Source organism: Panulirus ornatus, chromosome 50 (genome assembly GCF_036320965.1).
Source record: "Panulirus ornatus isolate Po-2019 chromosome 50, ASM3632096v1, whole genome shotgun sequence".
NCBI lineage: Eukaryota > Metazoa > Arthropoda > Malacostraca > Decapoda > Palinuridae > Panulirus > Panulirus ornatus.
Window position 1 is genome coordinate 5,253,425 of NC_092273.1, and position 16,675 is coordinate 5,270,099.

The 16,675-nt window shown below is 44.6% G+C and overlaps 2 protein-coding genes across 2 annotated transcripts in view; one reads left to right on the plus strand and one right to left on the minus strand.

The window, feature by feature from the left end:
- The window catches only part of LOC139764548 (adenylate cyclase type 2-like), a 59,689-nt gene extending 56,111 nt beyond the window's left edge, over window positions 1-3,578 (minus strand). The window contains exon 1 of the mRNA XM_071691310.1: window positions 3,484-3,578. The gene's annotated coding sequence lies outside the window, so the exon portion shown is untranslated. The remainder of the gene's footprint in view (window positions 1-3,483) is intronic.
- Window positions 3,579-10,655: 7,077 nt separating this feature from the next.
- LOC139764433 (uncharacterized) overlaps window positions 10,656-16,675 on the plus strand; it is a 28,414-nt gene continuing 22,394 nt past the window's right edge. The window contains exon 1 of the mRNA XM_071690984.1: window positions 10,656-11,776. Coding sequence (XP_071547085.1) covers window positions 11,724-11,776 — 53 coding nt within the window. The 5' untranslated portion in view covers window positions 10,656-11,723. The remainder of the gene's footprint in view (window positions 11,777-16,675) is intronic.

Genomic DNA, 16,675 nt, shown 5'->3' on the forward strand with positions numbered 1-16,675 from the left:
AAACTAGTATGTCTTTCAAAGTGTGATAGAGACATACTTGTAGACTGCGTGATGGAATTGGTTAGTTTTCTTTCTCACGCATACAGCCGATCATATCCAGGCACTTTATGGTTAAACTCTTGAGCATGATGGCATGACCCTTGAAGGTCATGTCAAAGGCCAGGTCATCATATCAAAAAGCCGAACTGTTCCGTGCTCAATTGACGTAACATTTCCCCTAAAAGGTTAATATAGAGACCAAAATATAGTCATAGAATTTCCCAAAGGACATGCTGGACGCAACATAAGTAAATATATTAAATCAAGGACCATGTGGTGATATTCATCATAGTTTCAAGTCACTGTTGCAGGTTGTGGGCTAATTAGATGAGTCACTCCCTCTGCAGTGATGGGATTTAGATCCCCATTGCCTCCCCCCCTACCCCCTCCCACAGTCCCCCTCCACCACCCATCTGCTGATATGATATTTACATGAGGTTTAAGTCTCTTGACCTTCAGTCCAGGAAGGTCATAAGAGAGTGAGCTTTATTTTAGCCAGAAGGGAAGGCTGAGTGGATCGTTTGTTTCTGCATTGCTTAAAAGCATTTGACACTGTAATACACGGAGGTTTAAATGTATAAGAAGCTGGATCACTAGGCAGGAATGAGGAGAAGACTCCATGGATGGGTAGAGTATCTTAGTGGAAGGGGAACAAAGAACGCGTGGCCTAACCGAAGCGGGTTGAGGTTACCAGCGGAGTTCCGCAGGGTTTTGTCCTGGTACCATTACTCCTCGTGATCTATGTAAATGACTTGCCAGAAGGTATGAACTCCTGCCTGGATGCCAGTAGATGATGCAAGGTCATGAGGGAAGTGAAAAGCGAAGAAGATGGCATAGACCTACAAGGGGACCTTGACAGACTTCAAACTTGGTCTGATACATGGTGCATGAAATTCAATCCGAGCAAATGGAAAATGGTAAGGATGGGTCTTGGTGAAGGAAGATCTCAGTATGAATATCATCCAACAGGAAATAAGCTTCAGGAATGTGTGTTTGAGAGACTGGGGAGTTGACACAGTCCTCAACTTCTGGCCAGGGTTCCACATAAGGGAAAAAGTAAAAGGAGAAAAAGTATTTGGGTTAGGAAATATTCAGGAAGCTATTTAGATCTTGTAGTACGTTAAATTATGCTTCTGATGTTTGGCTACCGCGCCTAAAGAAGCGCAAGGAACTTATAGAGAAGGTCAAGAGGAAGACAACAAAGATGGAATCTGAATTAAGAGAAACCTGATTACAACGTTTAAGCTTTGATGGTGAAAGTGGTGCACAGATGGGGGGATGTAAGGATAGTACAGCCGACTTCATAACATGAAAATAAGGAAGAAACTTGTTGGACGGTATGTTGATATATATATATATATATATATATATATATATATATATATATATATATATATATATAATTTTTTTTTTCGCTGTCTCCCGCGTTTGCACATGCAAATATACATATCTACACAGCTTTCCATGGTTTACCCCAGACGCTTCACATGCCCTGATTCAATCCACTGACGGCACGTCAACCCCGGTATACCACATCGATCCAATTCACTCTATTCCTTGCCCTTCTTTGACCCTCCTGCATGTTCAGGCCCCGATCACACAAAATCTCCCTCACTCCATCCCCCCACCTCCAATTTGGTCTCCCACCTCTCCTCGCTCCCTCCACCTCCGACACATATATCCTCTTGGTCAATCTTTCCTCACTCATTCTCTCCATGTGCCCAAACCGTTTCAAAACACCCCCCTCCGCTCTCTGACTATAACTTTTCATTTTCACAGCATTTAAGCTCTTCCACAAAGGCCTTAATACTGCCCACTGACACCCGCCGGTGTAAGACATATTTTCATGACATAGCGCGAGCACATTATTCTCACTATGAGCGACTTGTACTCACCCAGCTTCCCTACATTATCACTGGTCAGTATTTGGGTTATGGCTTTACACCTTGGTGGAGATAAGGTGACTTGCCTCTTAGACCTTGTCATCAGTTAGGCCTTGGGATACACTTGTCCTTATTTTGTTTTCACTCGTAAGGATGGAAGTGATAAGGGTCAGACTTTGAGATGCAGAATGTGGTTATGTCTGGCATGTGTGTTAGTACAGGGTTAGAACTGCGTTCTGAAACTGAACAGAAGAAAACGAGTGGTCTAGAAAGAAGTATATAGGGGAAAAGTTCCTCATAGCACCGTTAGATTTAACCAGGCTAGCGCTTCCTGATTCTGAGATATTATACAGGCCTGAAATGGGAGAGGAAATGTGTTCAATGCGAGAAACAGAAGGTGGTAGGGAGGGAAAGTTAGCTGAAGTGTGTAAATTGGAATCATCAGCGGCAGAGCGAACAAGGTTAGAAGTTGGGAGGAGATTATTTACGGGGAGAAGACGGTGGGTAGGTTACAGGGACAGAAGCCTCAGTCGAGGAGGACCTCGTCAAAATCCTCCAGAATGGAGGAGGACCAGAGGTGAGGCACACAGAGTAGAACAATACCAGTAGACTTGCCACTTTGGGTTTTAACGTCATAAATAAAACTCCTTCGATCGAATCCTACAAATGAAACTTCAGCAATCGAATCCTACAAATGAAACTCCAGCGATCGAATCCTACAAATGAAACTCCAGCATTCGAATCCTACAAATGAAACTCTAGCGATCGGATCCTACAAAGAGATTGTGACTGAGAGCACCGGGACGTGATCCGCTTTTCTGTGGTACTCCCATACTAAGAGACTAACATTCTGAAAGCTTTTAGGGACGTGTGGTAGACGAAGCTGCTCCTCATGTGTTGCAAGATGATATAGGTTCATATAAACCCAGTGGAAGGACGCAAGGCTGTATACATAACGGTACCAGCGGGAATTTGTTTGTTGGACAGGTGAAATACATCCCACACTCACATGATCCCCGTCCACATGATCCGCCTCATGTCATCCTGTACCGCATATTCTCTCATTTGGTGCAGACTGATGGAGAAATGTAGATATACATGAGGAACACATACACCCACAATGACAGTTATATATATATATATATATATATATATATATATATATATATATATATATATATATATATATATATATATATATATATATATATATATATGTGTGTGTGTATGCGTGTGTAGATTACAAAGGAATACAAAAAGCAACAGACCGATGGGTCTACATCGAAGCTGTTCGTGATGGTAGATGAGATCAGAAGCGTAGAGATTTAAGTGTCCTGAACAACTTACCTTGACAGTTCTGGAGGCTGTAGACTGTGGCCAGCTGACGTACACACACACACACACACACACACACGCACACACACACACACACACACACAAGAACCAGTCCTCGTTATGGTTCTTACGTGTTGTCGCCACACACTTACGTCCTACTCCACCAAAGCTTCTTTTGAGGCACTACGCGAAGATTTCGTTCGTTGAAAAGACTAGCATTTTTAACCTGCACTGGTGTTTGAGCGCTGCCAAGAAGGGTCAAGGGTGAAGTATGATTCCCAAGAGACGTGCGCGTGGCTCCCACAAGCGATTCCAGTGCACCTCCGTAGCCAACTGTCGGTCGGGCGGCTCCGAGTGAGACGTTATCAACGTCTTATCAGTGTAAAACATATGTCACCCCTTCACACCTCTCCGATCCTTTTGTTCCTCCTCATCAACGGGTCATTTGCTATGTCACGAGTGAGGGAGGTAGTCATCAACGAGCGATAGCGATGGTAAAAAGAGCGATGATGGTCCACGACATCCACCTGCAGTTGTGTGTGTGTTTCTGTGGGGGGACAAAAGGGTAAACAGTTTGAACGGTAAGTGATTTACTGTGTGGTAACAATTTACGTAACGCCGGGGGGGAGGGGAGCGTGTTCACGGGTCGTGACCCACACCCTTCTGGAGGGATCTGGTCGAGCCTCAGAGAAAGGTCAAGAACCAAAGATGATAAGGGACGAAAGATGGTGTGTAATTTCTTAAAAGACTTTTCATTTTGGAAGCAAGGGAGGACATTCGAGAAGGAAAGAGAGAGAGAGAGAGAGAGAGAGAGAGAGAGAGAGAGAGAGAGAGAGAGAGAGAGAGAGAGAGAGAGGAATAGAATGATTGCAGTAGATATAAACTGAAAAGACTGACAGTGAGATTAATGAAGCTATTGAGATTATGGAGACTGGAGATTGAGACGAGACAACTAAGTTTATCGAGACGGTTGTTATTAATACGGTTGAGATGATAGAGAAGGTTGATGTTAGAGAGACGGTTAAGATTTTTGGGACGACTAAGACTGAAAATGAGACTGTTTTAGTGATACGGGAAGAGAGCTTTAGACTCGTGCTGCACCGTCCATCAACCTTTTACGTATATAATGTATAAGATATATATATATTTAGAGACACTATTGTACGCCTGGTACCCCATTACCAACCAACCGGAAGAGAAGGGGCAACAGCTTGGTTGGCTGATAGCCCACCACCTGAACCGGAACTCGAACACGGGCCCGCGAGGTGCGTGTGTTGCAACCTAGCCACCTCACCACGTGTGTGTGTGTGTGTGTGTGTGTGTGTGTGTGTGTTAAACGATTAACGTTAGTATTTCAATCTCCGTACGTTAGCAAAACGAGACGTGAGTCGTCTCTCGGAAACGTTTATATCTTTATTACCTTGTGAGAGGCTTTGTTCTTAGAACCGACTGTAACATGAACGCAGGGTGTGTTCGACAAAGGGTAATACATGGCCTTCAGGTCGACCTGGAAATCAAGGGCGTTACTTGACTCGTTGTGTGTCCTGTGGGAAGGTTTACATGAACGGGTGACACTCACTCATTCAGGGGGTCAGCCTGCATCAGAGTCATACGCAGTGGTTCTGCGTCCTGCGTATCGCTGTTGCATCCCACGGTGTACAATAAACAGCCTCGTAGCCCTTCCACCCGTCTTTCTCTCTGTCAATCAAAGTTCCACATCAGGTAAGCGAAAACTGAAGCGTGGATACGGAGAGGAAAGAATGCGGGTATGAGAGGGTGATCGGATGTGATTACTATAGTATAGAGAATGTGACGGAGCGTCTGCCAACATTGGTCTGTAGACGATGCACAGCCGTAGACACTTTGTTCACCTCTCCGTCAGAACTGGATTGTGTGCTGGACCTAAATAACTCCTAACCTAAACGAATGTCCCGTCATGTATCGCGTAAATATCATTTTCTCTTAACACCTTTTTTATCATTTCTTTACATCACCCGTTTCCTAGTGATAAATTGCTCCACATAGAGAAGTGTTGATATCCTTCAAATCCACCAACATGGGCAAAACGGTTTGGTAGTTAAGGCTAGTCAAGTGAACCAATAATCCGCTTTATCACATATTTTGGAGCTAAATCCACATTCAGTTAATGGAGGTAAATCAAGTACACCCAGTAATGACTTTACGTAAGCCATTCCCCTGTGAATGAATGCCATTTGATATCACTTCCATACATCACGAAATGTGAGCTAATTGAACGTTACGGGACGCGGCCCACCTTACGTAACGCGAGATCCAGGAACCGATCGTCACCGACATTGACATACGAGATTTTTCACGAGTGAAATGTCCTGTCTTAGAGTTGAGGATTGTAAGGACGACCCTTGGGTAACACGGTCGGGTTCTTTGACCTGATCCTCAAGGGTCAGGTAAAATTTTTTTTGGTCAAGCCGTTGTTATACTTAAGGGTCGTGTATCGTCGTGGTCAAGGGTCGTACATTCTTGCTCAAGGGTCGTAACTTCATGCTCAAGGGTCGTACCATCGTGCTAAAGGGTCACCCGTACCGTCATGCTCGATGGTCGAACCGTCGTTCTCAAGGGTCGTACCGTCGTGCTCATGGGTCGTACCGTCATGCTCGATGGTCGAATCGTCGTTCCTAAGGGTCGTACCGTCGTGCTCATGGGTCGTACCGTCGTGCTCATGGGTTGTAATCTTCACGCTCCGTGTCTTAGTTTTATTCCAGACCAGCGTTGTGGAGTATTAATAGTAATCACATTTAATTATTTCTTTATTTCGTTTTATGTTCTTCAAAATTTCATCGGAGATTTATTTCATGTGATTTGATAATGCATCAGTTTTCAGTATCTGTGATTACCTGTCCGCTTTCCCGCCAGTCCTGGAGTTCGTTACGTAAATTTCGGGTTAATCACAGGTTTAACGATGAAGCTCTGAGCCGTTGAGTAACGCAGCTTAACGACGTCAGAGCTGTGTTCGGAAAGGGGGTTGGGGGGTTGTGGATGTCACGGAGGAAGTGACGAGTGAGTCACAGGAACAGCATGACGTCACGTTGACGTTTTAATCCCTCCACCAATCACGTTATCAGCTGCCGGGTCTTGCATAACCTGTGTGTGTGTGGGGGGGGGGGGGGTGTTATCAGGAGTAGGGAGGTTCAAATATTTGTTCCATTGTTACAATAATGGAGGCGAAGACATGAGAATATCACTGGGACTGCTTAGAAATGATTGTGTGTGTGTGTATGTGTGTGTGTGTGTGTGTGTGTGTGTGTGTGTGTGACACCTTAAGGTTTAAGGTCGTATGACAGACCGCTGTACCCAAAGGTCGTACCGTTAGGTTTAATGTGGTCGTAACATCGTCTTTAAGGACTTAGAATCTATTTTGGGATATCAGGCAGCGCTCAGGTCAACACAAGCTTCATCTTTTCGTCTGTTCGTCTAGAGAAAAAAACGAGGGTCAGGCACTCTGGTCTTTGGCCTTGTCGGAAGTTGTATTACAGACAAAATCATTTAAAAAAAGAAAAGAAAATGGTTTGAGTATAGATCGGTAACCAAACAGGAACCACCATCACATTTTCCAATGACATTTTTGCTTCGAATTTGAGTTCATCAAATTTTCCTCCCCTCCCTGTTTATTTATAAGTTACCCCAAACACTCTTCCAAGATAATCCACACAAAGCTTCTTTTTTTTTCAGTTTCTAGACTGTCCATGAGTGGAACACATGTTTTATCTAAGAATCTGCCAGTTTAGCTGGTATCAATAAATGCCCAGGAGTGGCTGGAAACGAACGCTTTGGTCTTGGTTGATGGATCGAGTCATTCTTTTTTTTTTTATGTTGGTTTGAAACCTGTTGTGGAGGTTAGAGTCTTGATGGCTGAGGGTTCGGAACTCTTATATTGGCTACTGGAGTCCTGATTGTATGGTATCACATCCTCACGATGTCTGGATGTCATGTGATGTCTGGGTTAGTACCAGTGTGGTGCCTTACGTCCTTGTGATGGCTGTACACTGTGTTGGCCGCAATCGTGATGGGTGAAGTTTCTTTGCCACGAAACCTTGAGAACCAAGGACTTTTCTGGTGATAAGAGCTCTTGGGTTTTATGCTAATTTGATCATTATGGTGTTCTAAGACCGGATGCTGTTTGGAGATCTCGTTGTCTCCTTTGTTCTCTTGAGATGTTTAGCTTCTGCAGTACATTGCACCTATATAGATATAAAGGCCAGGTCTCTTTTGTACTTATGGATTTTCTGGTGGCTTGGTTCCTAGCAGTGTCTAAGTGGTGGGTGCGTCAGGTAACAGGTTTTCTCGTGGTAATTCAAGTTTCTGAGGTGATTGTGGTAGATGAAATGCCTAGCTGGGTAAGATAGGGGTACTTCTGAGTGCTTCTTTCAATAACATGATTCAAGATACACTTAGAATAATTTTAGTGGATGAAGCGCATCTGGTAGTAAGAGTTTTCGTTTTTACTATGATTCGTAATTTGTCTGACATTTTGATGATAGCTGCTGTATCTGATAAATTAGTGGTATCTGTAGCTATATTATTGTTAAACCAGGAAATGAGGACATACAGTATTGTCTCAGTTTACGTAGTCTACAGTGAAGCGTATCTAATACAAAGAAAACAGTGGCCAGTGAATGGGGTGACTACGTCAAAATAGCAATTTAAGGGAAACTAAACTATAATCGTGACCAGCCAGAAGTCGTTGCTTTATTGACGAATTATTTCTATATCTATGCGTGAAGGAGAGAAACGTGAGTTGTAAGACAAGTTCTTTAGCAAAACGTCCGAGATTTATAATTTTCTTGATCAGACTTTCAGAAATCAGTCGTTGTTTTACGATATGGGTTATAGACACTTTACTATCCCGTCGTATCTTGTTACCGAAACTTCATGTGTCTAAATAATCTTTAGCGATGCTGTCTTTCCCCTCTTTTAAGGCGGCGATCTCTCTCTCTCTCTCTCTCTCTCTCTCTCTCTCTCTCTCTCTCTCTCTCTCTCTCTCTCTCTCTAGCATTAAGACCCCCTGCTTCTGAATCTCGACCAGAACTCAACCCTCGGCCTTTTTCTGACCGCAGAGAAAAATGGTTATTTTGGGATTTTGTATTTTTTTTTCACTCTTCGGAAAGTTCAGAGAACCTCGTTAGTGCTGTCTACCATCTCGCCATCATTTTTTCTTTCACATTTATTTTACAAATTTTCAAATATCTTGCAACACTCTTTCCCCAAAAGAAACGATAAATGCTTATTTTAAATACAGAATTGATTTTATATAGAATAAGTCCTTGTAAGTGGTGATATATGGCGTGATTTCGTTTCCGCTTAAGAATATATATTTGAAGGTATTGTTGTGCTGTTCTAGATAATGCTAAGATAATATTATCTGCTAATTATTTGAAGTGATACTCGCTGACGTGGCTCAAACGCTGATTCTGTAAATGGGGAAGTAAAATCATCTCTTTATATTTACGAATTCTAGGTACTTCCAAGTCTTTTTGTTTTTTATTTAATTCATATATGCGTCCACGTCTCTTACAGTAGAAACAAAGTGCAAAGCCCTGTATCTTCAGGGTGAAGAGAGAGAGACTTATATTTAGCGGAAAAGAACAAATTACTTGATAAAATTAGCAAAAGCTTCAAAACATTGATAAACCTTGAGATTCTTGAGCTCGTAACGACACCAGCTTTGCCAAGTCCAGGCCAGACAGCGTCTGCTGCTATGTACTTACAATACTCTTGACATGCTATTCCGCATAATCACTAAGGTTTTTTTTTATTTTTTGGCTTTTAGCGAATTCGTTATTAAATGGTAATTTACTAGCTTAAAGCTTATCACCTCGCTTATCCAACGCGCTGGTGCCTTTATGTACTTAATCATCCACCCATACTCATCAGCTCCATGATTTGAAGATGATGCTTGACCCTTTATTGTAAAGTTTGACCTCTTGTGACCTACGTTTTATTGATTTAGACTCTGCGACAGAACGAGATATTGGCTATAAATAACGTCTTATCATTACGAGGCTGTGGAAGGAATTCTCCTCACGGTACGATTTCTACATTGATCCAAAGACATCTTCAAAACAAAAAGAAATCTGACTCTACTTTGGTTAGATCAAAACACCATTTAGTTAGATCAAATCCTAAATAGTTTCGTATAATATCAGTGATGGAATATGTTAGCATTGAAAGAAATCGAGTGATTCAAGATTGACGGCCTTAATAACCCTGGAGGTTGTCGGGCGACGTACAGTTAACCAACCGAACACCAATCATAACTTTTTGTGGCTCACAGACCTGCGTTTTTGAAGAGGGGGATCTCCGGGCCGAAATTGAACCGTCGGATGGAAAGGCCTCCCGTGGCTTAAGTGACTTCCGAGTGGAAAGACCGCTTTACGGAGCCAAGTAACTGGCTCGAGCTGCACACTCGGCACATCGCCAGGGAGTGTGTTTCCCCAGGGAGTGGCTGCCGTATTCCTCCTATGCCAAGCCTCGTTCGGCATAAGCGGACCCACAATATCCTAACTCCAGTTGGCGCTAAAGTGTTGTGAACGAACAGATCGGTTCCTCGTGTCGTTTTCTGTGTGTTTGGAGCAACGTAGTGATGATGATAGTCAAGTAGGCTTAGGTTACTGCCAAACGTACATCACTTAAGGCCTTAAGAATCTAGGTTTGCCTTGGCATGACCTCAACAGAGGAGGGTGAATGGCTTTCTTGGTCGTGTTTGCATCGTGAACAGTGGAAACATACGTAATTCTAAACTTTTACCAGCAAACTAAACTGTATTTCCTAAGTTTGAAGGACGTTAAACCTTGTTTCATAAACCCATAACGTAACGTCTTCTCTAACTTTCCCATCCTGATTTATTGCGCGAATTTTTCTTCCATCAGTTGTTAAGTCTCAGTCAGGGGCTCCTCCCTGCCTGACGCGCGTCCCTGCACATCCCTAATTTCCGCTCTGCGAGGCGCAGTTTCCGATCTGTGAGGTGCGCCTCGCCCTCGTAACGTTTTCTTTACCCTTTTAGCCATCATGATTTTGCTCGTTTCATTTAAATTTTCATTTTTCTTATTTAGAATTTTCATACGTCTCATCGCTCGTTATTTCATTATTTCATTTATATGTATTTTTATGTATTTCATAATTCGAAAATTTCGCCTTCTTTTTGCCGTTTCTTAAAGGATTTTTGTTTTTGTATTTTCTGTTTTACTTGATTCAAAACTTTGTCTCCCTCTTTCCTTCTTTTTGTCCCTTTCCCTTCTTCTTGTCTTATTCTCCTGGTTTCTGCTTTCTTTCTCTCTTTCTCTAACATTCAATAGTCTCATATGTCATTTTTTTCTCGACAGGTGATGGCTCGTCTAACCCCTCTTCCTGACACGCCTAATGTTATCATGAGATTATCATCTTCACATCAGATGACCTACAACCAATATGGTGGCTGTGCCTCGCCAGACCAGCTTGGGGCAGCGGTAATGCTCTGCCCCAGTCACCGAGGCCAGTCTGGGGTCTTGCTGATGTTATGAAGAATGAGACATTGAGATCGGCCAACGTGCACCAACTTACTTGTTGTTGTTGGTGATGACGTAAGACCAGACGCAGCGGTGCGGCGTCGCATCGTGCAGTACGGTAAGATGGGTAACTACGTCTTCACTCCCTCACACTGTGTGATGACAGGACATATTTCAACCTTGTGATATTTAGGTATCATCAGGGAATATGTTAGGAAAGAGTGCCATTCTTTGCAGCTTTAGTTCGTCTGTTTGTTGCCAGTGTAATCCACCATGAGGAAACTGGAGTAGATGTTTATGTGGGGAGATGAAATGTGGACGACCATCTGCCTTGAATCCCCCACACGCGTCGCTCTGTGTGACTAGTGGTCGGTGGTCCGACGTCGGGGTGGGTCACCGACCTTGCATATTCGACGCGGGCACTAAGTTACTGGTGCAGTACCTCTCCTGAGGTCCACCAGTCTTGAGGTTATCCCCTGCTATTTACAGCTGGACGCAGTATGCGAGGCGAGGCCAGCTGGGTCGTCTCCTTGTGGCATCCCAGTTAGGTGGCCGGGCCCGTCCCGATGCCACAGCACTGTCGGCGTGGCGATGTGTCCCCGTGTTCGTTGCGCAGGTGTACGCGACCCCGTGTGTCCCACCGTGTACAGTGTGGGCGTATTACCCTCATTGGCTTCCAGTGTCATATGTATAACCTGTGGTGTGTAGAGGATCATAGTAAAGCTTATCTAACGCATCTGTGAATATGTGAGGTTCTTAGGATATATATATTGATGTTTTTCGGTTCTGGGTACTGATGTCCACGACACGGAGACCTTTTGCCGTCTACGATCCACTCGGCTCCCAAGAACTTTTAAGGTCCTGAGTGTACGCTACTGAGTGAAGCCTCTGGATTGGACCTTACAGGTTATGAGGCACTGGTAGACAGCGTCGGCAGACTCAGGGCATGGCATACATCTTCAGCTCCGGAGGAAGCGCTGCCCCCAGGAAGAAATGCTCGTAAGTATTTACCGCCTCCCTGTGTCAAGTCATCACCTACCCATACATCATTCCGTGGGTCAGTCATCACCCATACCACCCATACCACCTCCTTAGACCAGTCTTCACCTACCCGTAGTGCCTTCCTGGGTCTGTCATCAACTACCTATACAACCTCCTGAGGTCTGTCACCCACTCTCGCCAGAGTTAACTCATCCTCCACAGCAGGAGCCTCCCCAAGGGAGGCCCATGACCTTAACAGACAACCAATGATCCACAGAGATCCTCACTACTCCTACAAGCAGTTCCTTGTCCCCAGATACGGCCAGTGTGCTTGTGTGATTCCAATGAAACGATCGAGATCTTTTCATAGTTTAACTGCCATAAGTGTCTCCCCAAAGGATCGAAGTCTTGTCAAATGTAAGACTTCGATTCTGGCAAAGTGGTCGACGGTGTCATCGGACATTTTGATAACCTCACTTAGGTCCTCCACCTGTCGAATAAAACCACAGTATAAACACCGAATCCTTCGAACTTAAAGCATATGATAGGAGAATAAAACCTTCGGTAAAACCAGTAAGGTAGAGTCTACTTCGGAGCATTTGAAGCTTTGTCATCATTACTCGTGAAGGAGAGAGAGAGAGAGAGAGAGAGAGAGAGAGAGAGAGAGAGAGAGAGAGAGAGAGAGTACTTGGGTATACGTAATAACTGGCGTATTTACGAACACTCATATATACGGGACTTTTTGCGTCTGTTTGACGTCACTGAGTTACTTGATGGAGGCTTCATGTTGTAGGGAGACGTGTGGGAGGTTCCTGGGAGGGCTGAGTGACGGTGTTTCCTGACGTCACGGGTGGGCCGGCGCGGTCAGGGGTCACGAGCTTTACTAGGGGTCACCAGAGCAGTCCAGGTGCGACGGGCGGTCAAGGGTCACGTCCTGTCCTTGGCTCACCAGAGCAACACGGTAACTGCCCGCTAACCCTAACAGATTATAGAACCGGTCAGGAACGCCAGGCCAGATTGCAGCAGGCAAGGCGACCAGCGAGATAAACATGTGTTGACGTGAAAGTGTACAGATGGCGTCCACCTGGCGGTATATCTGGCGTTTTTTTTTATAACACTTTACGTACGGTATTTACTCAAAACGTAGTATAGTGATCAGAGAGTGGGATATATCATTCGACTTTATGACCACCTCAGAGCTGTGCTGTGGTATTGTAATATTTACAGAAAAAACTACTACTTTTAAGCTCGTAAATTCTTATAATGTCTAGCTGCACACAAAGACGCATGCTTGGAGCGGTAAACGTTCCTGTACCTTCTGATACGCGCATGTATGTCCCTGACAGCCATGAAACATGGCCGGCAGCTGTGAGCCTCTCTTACCAATCACCTCCTTTAAAACAACAGCGATGCAGCTTTAGCTTCACGTGATACAGTCAGGTAACAGCGATACGAATGCCGAAAGAGATTTACTTGTCACGTGGAGTAATTTCGCGATATGGACATCACCGCAACTAGCAAAATGTGAAGATGTTTTGAGCGTCTTGGAAAAAAAGGGGCTGTTTCGACCCTGGCCTTCAGAGAGGCTTGGGATTTGTGTATAGTACACTGTGATTCGTTGATTCGTAGGCTACCACAAGGGCTAGGGACGTGCTGTGGTGAGGAGGTCACTACAGAAGTGCCGTCGTGCTCAAGGGTCGTATCCTTGTGTTTAAGGGTCGCAACGTCGTGCTTAAGGACGACGCCACCTATAACTCTAATCCCCTTACCTCAGAGGTGTTAAAGGGACGGGGTTGGGCAGGGGAGCCAGAGGTGGCGTGTCGGAGATGCTTAGAGTGCGGTAGATAGATGCTGACTGGTAAAGGGAGCCAGGTACCCCTGATGATGACTGGTAGAGGGAACCAGGAACCCCTTAGGCTGTGCTTTACTGTGGGTGTAGATGTCTCGACTCGACCTGTAGTGATGTGCCATACGGTGAGGGACGTTTACAATCGTGGGGTCTCGTCTCTTGAACATTTTCTACGACAAAAATTCCTAAATTCATGTATGCTGTCTACATTAACCATATCCTCAGTTACTTTATGCCGTTTATCCACCACTGTTAAGCTATAGATCTTTTTTATATCTGTTTTTACCTTTCACCACAGTGCCCTGGCTACTGGCTACTGAACTTCATTTCCTAGTTTACGAGGACGTCATCTTAGGAACTGTTGATGTCTGTGTAATTTCCACGATTATATCTCCTCTTTAAGGTCTTGTCTCACCTCTGTTGTTTGAACATCTTCATTTATCACGTAGTCAAACTTGAGCATTACCTGGTCACTTTTTTTATATGGTGTATCATATGGTATTTTCAATATCCATGGTAGTATGTGTGAAGGTTAGATCGAGCACTATTTGGCACATCAGTCCCTCTCATCGTAGTGTGTTCACTGACATGTTGGTGTAGGAAACTTTCATGCATTCACACTAGAAAACGTGTGTCTTCTGGTCGGAAAAATAAGTCTCATTTTTAGGCGTTTTGATATTATTTAGTTTCATTGACTTGAAGGGAAACTTTGTCTACGATCGCAAAGGTCTCGTACGCTTTGTGGAAGTGAAATGAAACACTCCTCTGTTGTTTAACTGTTAACGATGTGTACCGCGAGGTTTAATGCGTCAGTCGCATTCTTATCATACCACGAGAGAGTTTACAGTGTTGGAGTTCAACCCGCACCTCGGGGTAGTCTGGTCCACCTGCCGCTCTGGCATCACTTGACAGCCACAGTTCATAAACTTACCTGTCCTCCTTGACCCGTTGGTCACAACGGAACGGTTCGTTCTTATGATGACCTCGCCTTCAAGGGTCCCGTCAGAGACCAGGTCATCATAATCAAGGTCCGAACCGTCTTGTTCAAGGATTATGTCGTCCTCAAGAATCAAAGTTGTTGATCCATCGAGCAACACAGCAAGTGAGTCTGTCTGGCATTCGTAAGGTCCAACTGACGTCCTTTAGAACCATACTCCACCGCCGCTGGTGACAGCTTTGGCATTTTGGCTTTGAATTGGCGAACACCCCCGGCTCTGACGCTCCTGAAAATCAGGGGTCTCGTATCACTTTCCATAAAATACTTCTGTGAAATACGGTAGCATATAAATAAGCCCTTTTTAATAAGCGTAGCAATGACCTCTGCGTATTTCTTGAGGTGGGTTATATTCTGTTTATCACGAGTAAAGCCCACGGCGAGATTGTCCGCTAGTGAGGGTTGGGGGTTGTCGTGCTTAGCGATGCGCCGGTGGACTTCCCCCACTGAAATGGACCAGAATCCTGCGTTTCTGCTTTATACGCGAGATGTTCAGCGGAACAGAGCGAGGGGCGAGCTTGCCAAGTGTTTCAATCTACGTCGATAACAAAACCAGTTTTATGTTGGTTGTTGGAACCCTGGAGAAGATCCATTTATACCTTATGGGCCATAGTTTATTTTTGTGTTTTCACATAAAGTAAACTCTACGGATTCGCCGACGCCATGTCTAAAGACAGAGTCATCAGGGCGGGAACACGTACGCGCGTCGTCGTACATTGCTGGGTGTAAGGCCTGGTGATCACCGAAGAACAACAGAACAATAAAGAAGCCGTGGCTCTCGTACGTAGATCTCTGGGCCTGGCTGATGGTAGCAAGATATCGCCGACGCCTCGCACTCGGAGCCCGATGGCATTTGATACGCAGCAAGCGTACACGTGCCGGTGTTGCAGGAGCATTCCTCACCAACACAGAAGGCCAGGAGGGACTCTCCTCACCAGCTGGTGTTGTGTGAGTCTCGCCCACACACACACACACACACACACACACACATCCCAGCTGGATGTAGTGTGAACAGTCCTAACCACAGGAGGACGTCAAGAAAGACTTTCCTAACGACCACTATAGTCAATCATCCCGTCCAGCTGTGTCCAGGTTTCTGGGCCTTGTATTTTGTGAGGTGGAGACCACGAGCCTTGGTATGCGAGCCTAGCGAGAGATCTTTTTACCAAAAATTATCACAACGGTGATGAATTTATCAGTAACGAGACACATGTTTGTATTAACGAAGTATGCTTTTGTTTCAGTGGATGCGTGTTGCAGGTAACGAGGCTTTGATTTTATGGGCCTCAGTGGTGTAGTGGTTAATGTTAATGACCATGACGTGTGCACAGGCATGCCCGGGTTCGGACCTGGGCGCGGTAGTCTGTCCACAGTTCATCCAGCTTTTCATCCTTCCCTTGAGTGGGTCGATGAATTGGGTATCTGGCTTAGGCTCTGGGTGTATATATGTATACATATATGTAGCGTCAATGAGGGCATTCAATAGCCTGTACTGTCTTGGCTAACCTGGAAGATATGATGCCCCACAGAGACAGATCTCATACGTGAGCCTGTCGTCTCTCCTTGACCTAGACAGAATATCTTAGACAGTACGTTAAAAGTCTGTCGTTTCTATGCATTACTTCTTTATCAAAGCAGATACAATCTTCAGCCACTGACTTTGTACGATCGTTTGAAAGGGTATTTAACTTAAAGTTTCCCAAGCCCTTCTGAAGATGTCTGGGTGAAATATTGGAGGATGAAGGTGTTTGGTGTTTTCAGTCTAATTTTGTGGTGTTTGGTGTACATTATGCCAAGAGATATCAAGAGAGAGTCTTCCTGTAAAAGCGTTACGTCTCAATTGTAGACCCTCGTGGGCTTCTGAAGCTGTTTATCACTGTCACTAGAATTTTCCCAGGCGTCAGTAAATTTGCTTTTGAACGTACGATGTTGTGTTGCTTTACGTGTGTGTGTGTGTGTGTGTGTGTGTGTGTGTGTGTATCTAATGTGTGAAAATTTGTGATTGTATTTATGAGCATAGATGCAAATCCGAGACCACCGCGGTTGATTTTAGTAGTATAAACCACAGCGATTC